Raw genomic sequence first — 12740 nt, forward strand, 5'->3', positions numbered from 1 at the left:
GTGGATTTGGTAGACGGAAACTGAAAGAAGCCCGTTGTATATATGTATATATATATGTGTGTGTGTGTTTGTGTTTGTCCCCCCTAGCATTGCTTGACAACCGATGCTGGTGTGTTTACGTCCCCGTCACTTAGCGGTTCGGCAAAAGAGACCGATAGAATAAGTACTGGGCTTACAAAGAATAAGTCCCGGGGTCGATTTGCTCGACTAAAGGCGGTGCTCCAGCATGGCCGCAGTCAAATGACTGAAACAAGTAAAAGAGAGAGTAAAAGAGTATAATAATAATAATAATAATAATAATAATAATAATAATAATAATGATAATAACAATAATAATAATAACAATAATAAAAGATCAGTAAATATAAAGACTTGCTAATAGAAATTGAAAAAATGTGGCATCTCAAGGCGACTACAGTACCAGTGATTGTAGGAGCTCTAGGAATGATAAAAAAGGTACTGAAACCTATTTGAAAATGATACCAGGCTTACTATCCCTACAGGAAGTACAAAAAATCGTGTTAACTGGAATGGCTCATGTACTGAGAAGAGCATTATCGCTGTGAAAACAACATCCATTCATGAATTTATTTATTTATTAATTTTTTAAATACATATTTTACCTGTGAATTTGCATATGTAATCTGGGAATTCATACAATGAGCGTCTTTGCCCTAGGTGTACGGATAACACTTGGCGAGAAACGGAAGAAAATTTGAAGAAAGAAGGAAAACATAATAATAATAATAATAATAATCCTTTCTACTATAGGCACAAGGCCCGAAATTTGCAGGAGCTGGATAGTCAATTACATCAAACCAGTACTCAGCTGGTACTTACTTTATCAACTCTGAAAAGATGAAAGGCGAAGTCAACCGTGGCAGAATTTGAACTCAGGACATAGCGAGAGACATGATAATAATAATAAAAAGAAGAAGACGAAGAAGAAGAAGTAAACCCATCAGTGGCTACGGAGCTCAGGGCTAAAAGCAGAGAGCGAAGGTTTCATCCTGGCTGCTCAAGATCAAAGCCTATTAACCCGGAACTACCAGGCCAATGTGATGAAAAATGGAGCAGACCCAAAATGCCGATTCTGCAACAACATGATTGAAACAGTGGACCACCTAATCTCTGGATGTAAAGTCTTAGCACCAGTGGAGTATAAATTAAGACATGACAGAGTTGGCCAATATCTACACTGGCTAATAAGTCGGCATTACAATATCAAAACTGCCGACAAGTGGTATAATCACCACCCTGAAGCTGTAACTGAAGGAGAAAATGTAACAATTCTGTGGGACTTTCCAGTACATACAGACCGAACCATCAAAGCCAATAAACCAGATATTGTTGTGAAAGACCAAAACAATAAAGTTTGCTTATTGATTGACATGAGCATCCCCTGTGATCATAATATCTCGGCGAAAGAGTTTGACAAGCTCAGAAAATATAAAGACCTGCTCATTGAAATTGAGAAAATGTGGCATCTCAAGGCGGTTACAATACCAGTGATCATAGGAGCACTAGGAATGATCAAGAAGGGAACTGAAAATTATATGAGAATGATCCCTGGCTTACCATCCCTGCAAGAAGTGCAAAAGATTGTCTTAACTAGTACATCACACGTATTGAGAAGAGCATTGTCGATGTGAGAACTATTACTACCCATGTATTTTAATTTAACTTAAAAAAAAAAAATGAACAAACTATTGAGTTTAGTTTAATGGCCTACCTATGAGTTTCTTTGCCCTAGGAGTCGGGAAGACACTCGGCAAGAAATGGAAGCAAATTTGAAAGAAGAAAAAAAAATAATAATAACAATAATGATAATGATAATGATAATGATAATGATAATAATAATAATAATAATAATAATAATAATAATAATAATGAAAGTGATGATAATGATGATGATTTCTAACACAGACACAAAGACCCACATTTTGGCAAAGGGATCTAATAGATAATATGTACTTATTCTATCAACCATGAAGGACTAAGTTGGCTAGAATGTAAATGGACGTAACTAAATATTTGAAAGTATTAAGTCCCACACTCTACTAATAGTAAGTATATATTGGCAGAAAATAATTAAGAAATAGAATCATCATCATCATCATCATTCAGAAACTACTTTTAAAAAGACTCTTGAAAAATCCTGTAGAATATCTCAGTTAAACTATCCATATTCTAAAAGTATAGAGACTAAATGAAGAAGCAGAGAGAGAGAGAGAGAGAGAGAGAGAGAGAGAGAGGGGGGGGAGAGAGAGAGAGAGAGAGAGAGAGGAGAGAGAGAGAGAGAGAGAGAGAGAGAGAGTAGACTATTTAAGATTGTAGGTTTGAATAATTCATTGGAAATGGAATTGAGACTCAGATAGCTGAGATTAAGAAATTTTTTATCATCTCTTCCTGCAAAAATCTTTTGCAAATTCCTTGGGATTAAGTTAGACCTCCTGCCATAAATCTCATGATAACCATTCCATAGACAGGAACTTTATGATGAGGTTGGTGTAGATGAAAATGATAATGTTGAGAGTAACTAATAACTACAACAATTCTTATAACAACCAATAAAGATTGTCTAACATATGGTTATCGGGGTTTCAACCATTGGACAGTAGCCTTGCTGGGGCACTGCCTTGAAGGGTTTTAGTCAAAAAACTCAACTCCAGTAGTTATTTTCTTTTAAGCTTGGTACTTATTCTATTGCTCTCTTATTCTAAACCACTAATTTACAGGGATGTAAACAAACCAACACTAGTTGTCAAGCAGTGGGGGGGGGGGGCAAACACAAACATACGCACATAGATACATACATTCATTCATACATTCACACATACATGTGTACATATATACACACATACATATGTACATACATACAAACATATATACATACATACAAACATGCAATCCAGGAACAAGAGATTGCCACAAATTACCTGGTGAACAAGAGAGACAGTGATGCTCTCGTAATCCCAAGGTGCAACTGCATGTGTAGGCTATGTTATGTTTCTGTGGAAGACATCATACATGTGATTAGAAGCTGTCCTAAAATGTCATCATGGTATTACCTCCCTATGTGACACGATGTTGTTGATAAAACAATTTACAATGTTATCCACAAAAAAGACTGTCCTGAAATAAACTTAGAAAATCCCTCTGTTATGGAATACATTCATAAGCACCAACTCAAGGAATACTGGTGGAATGTTCCCATCAAAACTCCTGTCAAATGTAAATGTAACAGGCCAGATATTGTTGTTTTGGACAGAGAGGCAAAGGTATGTGCCATCATAGAGGCCAGCTGCCCTGCAGATATAAATATCTCTTTGAAAATCAAAGAAAAAGAGGATATCTATGGACAACTGCTTCGAAACCTCCAGCTTCTATATCCAGACTATGAATTCATATTCATACAAATAATAATTAGAGCACTAGGTTTTGTTAGTAAATGCTTAAAGGAGAATCTGGATAAACTGGAATTTTCAGAAAGAGGAACTGACCGGCTAATTCATACATTACAAGTGCAATCTGTAAGTGGAATAGTAAAAATATGCAACTTTTCTTAAGTTCCAAATGTGAATTTGTCAGTGTTAACTACATCCCAATGATGGAGTCTTGTATCTTTGTTGGAAACTGGCTCCCTCCTCCATAGAAGATTTCTTATAACTAAAAAATAGAAGTGACATACATACATACATACGCATGTATGTATATGATGAGCTCCTTTCACTTTCCATTGACCAGATCTACTTACCAGGCTTTCATTGGTCTGGAGCTATCATAGTAGTTACTTGCCTGAGGTGCCATGCTGTGAGACTGATCCTGGAACTATGTGGATGAGAAGAAAACTTCTTACCACACAGCCACACCTGTGCTACACCTAGAATAACTATTGTAACATCATATTAATTTGCAAGTACTTTTTGTATCTCACATTAAACAATTTATATATGAACTGAAATTAATTTTCTGTATTATACCAACAGGTGCTAGAATACAGATATTAAATTGTTTCAGAAATAATCAATTTTAATACTATTTGATCAGCCAAGAAGAAGTGCACTTATGAAGTGTAATTTCACATAATGATGCTCTACCATCCAATTGGTAATAGTTAGTTCTTATGTTGATTTAAATGCTTGTGGTTCTGATAATGATGGAGTACTGCTACCATCTTTATTTCATCCAAATATTTTACTGGAAGATCAACACACACACGCACGCACGCACGCACGCATGCACGCACGCACGCATGCACGCACGCACGCACGCACGCATGCACGCACGCATGCACGCACGCACGCACGCACGCACGCGCGCACATGTAAGCTCAAACTAACAAACAAAAGAATTTGATAATTTAAATTATACATTAGACTGATCATCTATTTTAGCCTTCATTCTTTCTTTTTTTTTACAGCATATAATTTGATCGTGTTGCTACCAATCAGCAATCAGGCCTATTGAAACAATATCAACTATGAATTGATTATTATTGTATTATTTTTTTTGTTAAATAATTGCTTCAGATTGATATCTTAATGCTCTTTGTGTTAGATATATTAACATCAACTTAACTGATGTTTTTCAAGCAGATGGTGTCTCTAAGTTTCTTATTCTCAAAATAATCCTATGTTCTTATGCTAACCAATATACAATGTTGTACAACTTCTTAGTGATTCTTTCATCTCTACTTTGGCAAGTACAGTAAAGTTTGTGTTTCACTGAAGGAATCATAATAGGACTAAAACATCTCAAGAATTGTCTCCCATGCTTGTCAAACAATTAAGATAGTATTATTCATTGACTGATATATTTTTCTTTACTTTTTAATGCTCCATGTATAGAATGTGTTGGCACTATCTGAACTACATATCAATTCCTGGTTGATTTATTGCTATATCACAGAGCCATAGTCTCAATTCTTGCTCATTTTATATTACACAATACCAGAGGGAATGCTCAGTGCCAATGACAAGATATGCATTCAGAGCTGAGAAAATTGGAATTCTTCATTTAAATTATTCTCATTATAATAATTCAGATATTAAAATAACATTTAATGAGAATTTAATGAAAGCAGCTAAATTTGAACCCATTTTTTCCCCTATTTCTTTTGAAAGAAATTGCCTTTGTTCCAATGAATTTTGAGAACAATGAAAAATTTTGTCAAATAATTTTGTCACTATTAAGTTGGTGTTTGGAACAAAAATTAACATGTAATTTTCATGGAAGGATTTAATTTAGATAATTTTAAAGCAGGGAGTTTGTATTACAGAACCAAAGGCAATCTCATGTGGATTAGTAAACTAATTCAAATTTATAAGATAAACTCTAAAAGTTACTTAGGAAATTTTTTATACCTTATTTCTTATTCTGTTATATATTTTAAAATGAAAATGTAAATGTGTTGTTAAATATTTGCAGGTCCCGTTGCCGGAGCTCTGACTAATGTGTATGGATGTCGCAAAGTGGCTGTTGTTGGAAGCTTACTCACCACATTTGGTTTTGTCATTAGCATATTTGTCAATAATGTATACTTTCTTTATTTCTCCTTTGGTATTCTAGGAGGTATGTAAACACTTTAATTATCTTGAATTCTGTGCATTATAGAGAATATTTTTTGCTATTCTAATATTCTGAAGAAAAAACATTATGTTCAATATTGTAGTGGGCCCATGAAAGCAGTATTGCATATAAACATTTAGATTATTTCAAATATGTTTGGGACATTTTTGGCCTGTAAAAAGGCCATATTTACTGTTAATTTTCTTTGGAAAACCTTTCTTACTTGAGGTAATTAGTGTTGAAAAACACCAACAGTCATTTCAAGATGCCTTCTTTCTATCCATGGTGCTAGTGATAGCCAGGAATCTAGAAATGCATTCATTGTTCTGCTGAAAGAGTGTACCTTGAAATGGTTGTTGGGATTTTCAATACCTATAGCGAGAAAGGTTCCCCACAGCAAATTAGCAGTGAATATGCCCTTTGCACAGATAAAATATTTCCCAAGCTTATTTCAACTGATCTAAATGTTTGCTTATGTTTAAAGTTCAACTGTATTTTAAACAAATAATATTTGACTTCAACTGTATTTTAAACAAATAATATTTATTTTGGAGGGTTCAACACAAATTTTATTTTGATAAGTTAGAAATGAAATACAATGTATCAGTTTTATGGAAGTTTAAAAAAAAAAAATGACCAGGTTATCTTTGTTTCACTTAACTTCTCATTTGTAACATAAGTTAGTCTTTAGCAGGGCACTTAATACCTACCACTGTGCTAGATAACAGCAGTACCTTAGCAGCATCAGCATCAGTATCAGTAGTAGTTGGGGGGGGGGGCAGTTATGGCGATGGTGGTGATGGTGGTGGCGGCAACAGCAGTGGCGGTGGTAGCGGTGGTTGTGGTGGTGGTGTTGGTGAACTAACCTCCAGCAGATAAAACATGCATTTTGCAGCAAAGATTGACTAATGACTGATCTGATCTTGTCAATCCTTTCTACAATCTACTTTTCGTCCCTTCACAATTTGTATTTTCCTAACGTAACATGTTTCGGGCAACATAGCAGTTTGGTTACAATTCTGAAAGTAATGTTCAGACATTTATGAAACAACTGGTTGTATCTAAATATCACCAGAGTCACTGGAGTCACCAGAAATACTCAGCCTTTTATCAACAATTGTCTGTTTTTGATGTGTAACAGACACCAAAAATAAAATGATTGTAATGTTAATTTCTGATGCTGACCAACCTTGGGAAATTTAATGTTTCTATCATTTGACAAACTCATTTTCATCAAACCACAAATACTGTTATGATTGTTTTACAGTTATTCTGTATATAAGTTTAAAGCAGACATAAGTTTGTTATTTGTAATATATTGTATGTAATATATTTTTTGTTTATGTGAGCTGTAATATATTAATTTATATTCAATTATTTTGTATATAAATAAGTAATAAATGTAAATATATTAAAACTTCTTTAGGAATTCTTCTAAACAGTTCTCAATAATGCTGCATCTATTCAAATATATTTCCTTCAACAAAAATACTTTGTTTGAAAAGAAAATGACAATCAACCTCACACACACACACACACATACAAGCAGACATTCACTAGCATATGCAATTCTTAAGAACAAACAGAGTTTGATGAAAAATGCAAATATCTTCAATGAGAATCAAAGTTTATATCTTTCAAGATGTGAAAATATTAAAAAAGTTTATAATATTCTAATATACAGACAGCTTGATAGACAGACAAACAGACAGACAGGTTTAGATTCACAAACAAATGTGAAAGTTAATTCATAAAGCAAAATATTGATATTTTTATTAGTTGAAGAAAAAGCAACTCTGATGTCTAGAGTTTTGTATCATTGCATTTACTGAGAGCAATAGACAAACTGATAGACAAACAGAATCGTCTTCTCATAAGTTTATTTTTTTTTAGTAGTAATGTTGTTACCAGACCTAACTATTTTATATTTTCATTATTTTATTTGCAGGTATTGGTATGGGACTTATTTATCTCCCTGCCATTGTGTGTGTTGGGTTCTATTTTGAAAAAAGAAGGTCTTTTGCAACTGGATTAGCTGTTTGTGGAGCTGGTATTGGAACATTCATATTTGCTCCATTGTCTCAATTTCTGTTGAACTTTTATGGTTGGAAAGGTGCTGTTCTGATAAGTGCAGGTCTTATTTTGAACTGCATTTTGTGTGGAGCTTTATTCAAGCCTCTGCCTAAAACCAAAATACCAAAAGAATCTATATCACCTGTTTCTGAAAAAACATTCCAAAATGGAAATATAAATATAAAGAAAAGAAAAGAACTTTCTGTTACTCCAGATGAAATAGTAAATTTAACAAAAAGTGAAAATAATTTGGCTACAAGAAAGCTGAGTATAGATTCTCGTCATTCCCAATATTCTGTTGGGGGAACCAGGTCTCGCATATCCAGACGTTCCTTTAGTGGCAGTGGTTTATTAAATGTTTCAGTTTTCCAAAGCCATGCTTCAGTGATCTCAATGAGTGTCCTCTCACTCCATGAACAAGGTCAGGCAAGTGGAGGATGCTGGAAAGAAACAAAGACTATATTTCAGCAGACATTGAACCCTGCATTATTGACAGACCCAATCTTTGTTATCTTCCTTATCTCAAATTTCTTCATTTCTGTTGGATATATAGTGCCTTACATTTATATACCAGACTATGCATTAGAAAAAAATTTACACCCTAACAAAGCTGCCATGCTTGTATCAGTAATAGGTGTATCAAATACATTTGGTCGAGTTGTATTTGGCTATCTCTCTGATAACCCACGAATTAACCGGATTATATTATATGCAACCTCCTTAGTGATTTGTGGAATTGGTACCTTAGTGTTCCCATTCCTTGAAATTTATCCTTTACAAATCTTTTATTCTGTGATATTTGGAATATTTACAGGTAAGGAGCCATCAATTTTTATTCTTTGTTATATCGTTTTCAGCATAACTACTTCATGAGTTTTATAGTTAAATTAAGGATCAGCATTTCATAATTAAGCATAGATCAGTGGTTCTCAACTGGGGTCTCATATAACCTTTGGGGGTCCACATAAGATTTTGTTGCTAAAATTTATGTGCAATAAACTAGTTATACATCTACAACATACAAAATATTTTAACAATTTTATTATACCATCATCATTGTCGTCATCATTTAATGTCCACTTTCCATGCTGCCCTGGTTAAGATGGTTTCACTGAGAACTGGCAAGTCGGGAGGCTGCACTAGGCTCCAATCTGATTTGGCAAGGTTTCTACAGCTTGATTCCCTTCGTAATGTCAACCCCTCCAAGAGTGTAGTGGGTGCTTTTTACTTGTCACTGGCACAAGAGCTAGTCAGGTGGCACTGACATTGGCCAGGCTTGAATTGTACTTTTTATGTGCCATTCAGGCAGCTCTGGCATCAGCCATGCTCGAATGGTGCTTTTTATGCATGGGTGCCAGTCAGGTGGCACTGGCATCATCCATAACTATGATTTCACTTGGTTCAACAGGTCTTCATGAGCATGCCATATCACCCAACGATTGAAGGGTGCTTTTAAACAGACCAGTTATGTAATACTGGCATTGGTTATGACTATAATCTCACTTGGCTAGCTGAGTCTTCTCAAGCACAGCATATCTCCAAAGGTCTTGATATCTTGTCAGTGCCACTGTGAGGCCCAAAGTTCAAAGATCATGCTTCACCACCTCATCCCATGTCTTCCTGGATCTACCTCTTCCACAGAGGTATATATATTTGCTTGTGTGTGCATGTTTACATAGTGATTTTCTCAAATGTTCTAATGGTTCATTAGAGGTAGTAGATAATTTCTGCTACCTAGGGGACCCAAATTAGTTGTGGGAGAGGATGCACAGAGAATTTGATAGCTACAATACAATCAGGATGGAGGAAATTCTTGGCTATGAAACATTTCTCCCTCCATCTGAAAGGCAGATTGTCTGATGCAAGTATATGGACAGCAATTTGACATGATAGTGAGACATGGGTCTTGAATGCAGAAGACATGGGAACATTAGAGAGGAATGAGGCTAATATGCTCCACTGGATGGGTAATGTCAGTGTACATGTACAACAGAGTGCTAGTGTATTGAGAAAGAAGTTAGGCATAAGTGGAATTAGATGCAGTGTGTAAGAGAGAAGACTGGTTTGGGCATGTGATGAGGACGGATGCTGACAGCTCCATAAAGAAATGCCATTTGCCCAAAGTGGATGGAACTCATGGAAGACATGAGGTGAAGTACTGAAGAATGACCACAGGACACTGAACCTTTCAAATGAGATGACAAAAGACTGAGATGCCTAGAGCCTTACTGTACTCAAAAACACCTGTATCCCACAGCAGAAGCAATAAGGCTGCTCCTCCTGGTGAAGATGATTGGCTTGCAAGAGTCATGTACTAGTGCCGCATAAAAAAACACTCATGCGGTGCCATGTAAAAACACCCAGCACACTCTGTAAAGTGGTCTGCATTAGGAAGGGCATCCAGCAATAGAAACTATGCCCAGTCAGATTGGAGCTTGGTACAGCTCTCCAGCTTGCAAGCTCTGGTCAAACTATCCAAAACATGCAGCATGGATAACAAGCATTAAATGATGATGATGATGACATATATATAAAGCGAATAATTAGAAAAGGGAGAAAAATATAGATTAAACAGTACATCAATAGAACCACATTTAAAGCTTGTTTATTGATACAAAGCAAGACATAACAAAGCTAACAGCTGTTTCTGATCAAATTCCCAGAATGCAGTCTATACATAAATGTGAGAATAAAATTCTGCATTTTCATAGGGCACTCGAATTAAGGCAACCAATCTTCATCAGAGTGAAAAACAAAGCATACAATATAAACAAAATGGAGAAGGAATAGGTAAGAAAACATGGTTTAGACAAATAGTCTAAAGGCCCAATATGTTAAGTGCACATAATTAATTACCATCCAAACTCAAAGAACATAGATGAGAGAATGAGCTATTAAAGGATTAGGGAATACGGGAGGGTGCAGTTAGGAGGGGCGAGTCAGGGTGTTAAAGGAAGAAGTTATCCAGAAGCTCTGTGTAAATAAGATACTAATATAATTCTGAAAGTGAAACCTATGTTAAATGGAGTAAACTTAAGTAAAATTTAAAAATTAACTTAGTTTACTAAATAAAAAATTTACTCACAGGAAATTAATACCAAGAATCCCCACTTTGTATTTTGTATTTTGCCTTTTATTTCTATTATTGGTGATATGAGAACACTAATGATCTCTGGCTTTCTACCACATTATTAGCCCTACTTATATTTGTATTACTATAACCCACCCATCATGCTTGACTCCTTCTTCCTTCTCATTTCATTCTATTTTATTATTTATTTCATAGTCTTTCCTTTACTCTATTGCACACTATACCCACTAATATTCCTTACACCCGCTACGAATTATTGCTTTTTCGTTTATTACTTTACTGATTAGATTTAATTAGTATTTTTCTATCTTACCTTTGGGCATTTTATTTTTATATATATTTTTATTTTTGCTTTTTCGCTCACTTAGTTAAATGTTTATCTTAAGGTTACTTTTCTCATAGGATTAACCAGCCGGTGGTCTTGGCATTAATTGTACACATCTATTGTACCCATTAGTTTCTCTATATTTCTTATAGGGCGGCGAGCTGGTAGAATCGTTAGCACACCAGGCGAAATGCTTTGCGGTATTTTGTCTGCCATTACGTTCTGAGTTCAAATTCCGCCGAGGTCAACTTTGCCTTTCATCTTTTCAGGGTCGATGTAATTGACTTAATCCCTTTGTCTGTCAGTGTTTGTCCCCTCTATGTTTAGCCCCCTTAATTCCTTTATCTACTAAGATACCATCAGGAATCACTGCAAAGATGTTTAAAATATCTGGTGGTGTCAGCTATAGTCTAGTCACCTGTATAGTCAATCAGGTGATCGATGTAATTGACTTAATCCCTTTGTCTGTCAGTGTTTGTCCCCTCTATGTTTAGCCCCCTTAATTCCTTTATCTACTAAGATACCATCAGGAATCACTGCAAAGATGTTTAAAATATCTGGTGGTGTCAGCTATAGTCTAGTCACCTGTATAGTCAATCAGGTGATACATGAAGGAGTCATACCAATGACTGGTGTAGCAGTACCATAGTCAACTGCTACAAAGGTAAAGGTGATGCATTTGATACGAATAATTACAGAGGTATCAAATTGTTGGATCAGGTAATGAAAGTCACAGGGAGGGTCATAGCCAAACTAATTAGAGAAAGAGTCAGTTTGGATGAGATGCAGTTTGGGTTTGTGCCAGAGAAAAGCACCACTGATGCTATACTTCTGGTAAGACAGCTGCAGGAGAAATACCTAACCAAAGATAAACCTCTATACCTGGTTTTCGTTGACACGGAGAAAGCCTTTGACAGAGCAAATGCTCAGGGGCAATAAACACTGAAAATGTGTAGAAAACAGCTTCCTTGACATGCTAGGAGGAAAAACTAGAAGTAGTTGATAGCTTCCGTTACTTAGGCAACCAACTCTGTAGTAGGGGGGGGGGTGCTCTGAGAGTGTAGCTGCTAGAATAAGAATAGCCTGAGCAAAGTTCAGTAGCACCTACTTCTTTTGGTGGCAAAGGGCCTCTCACTCAAGAATAAAAGGTAGACTGTATGATGCATGTGTGTGAACAGCTATGTTACATGGCAGTGAAACATGGGCCATGACTGCTGTGAAACATGGGCCACAACTTTCAAACATTAGGCCTCATGGAGGCGATGACAATTGACCAAGACCTTTGGAGATGTGCTGTGCTTGAGAAGACCTGGCAAGCCAAATGAGATCATAACTGTGGCCTATGCTAGCGCAGCATAACTGGCCCATTTCAGAGTACCATTCAATCATTGGGCAATAAACTGCACTTGCAAAGACCTGTTGAGTCAAGTGAAGTCATTGTTGTGGTCGATTATAGTACCACCTGATTGGTACCCAGTTATGTGGCACATAAAAAGCACCATTCGAGTGTGGTCAATGCCAGTGCCTCCTGACTGGTCCTGTGCCGGTGGCATGTGAAAAGCACCATTCATGTATGATCGTTGCCAATTCCAGCTGACTGGCTCCCATGCTGGTGGCACATAAAATGCACCATTTGAGTGTGGTCGATGACAGTGCTTCCCAACTGGCCCTCATGCTGGT

At 36.1% G+C, this 12740-nt stretch overlaps 1 protein-coding gene across 2 annotated transcripts in view; it reads left to right on the top strand.

The window, feature by feature from the left end:
• The window catches only part of LOC115210706 (monocarboxylate transporter 12), a 103413-nt gene that overhangs the window by 80027 nt on the left and 10646 nt on the right, over positions 1 to 12740 (top strand). For both annotated transcript variants that reach the window (XM_029779399.2, XM_036502094.1), the window contains 2 exons: positions 5431 to 5574; positions 7520 to 8458. In XM_029779399.2, coding sequence (XP_029635259.1) covers positions 5431 to 5574; positions 7520 to 8458 — 1083 coding nt within the window. The remainder of the gene's footprint in view (positions 1 to 5430; positions 5575 to 7519; positions 8459 to 12740) is intronic.

Source organism: Octopus sinensis, linkage group LG4 (genome assembly GCF_006345805.1).
Source record: "Octopus sinensis linkage group LG4, ASM634580v1, whole genome shotgun sequence".
NCBI lineage: Eukaryota > Metazoa > Mollusca > Cephalopoda > Octopoda > Octopodidae > Octopus > Octopus sinensis.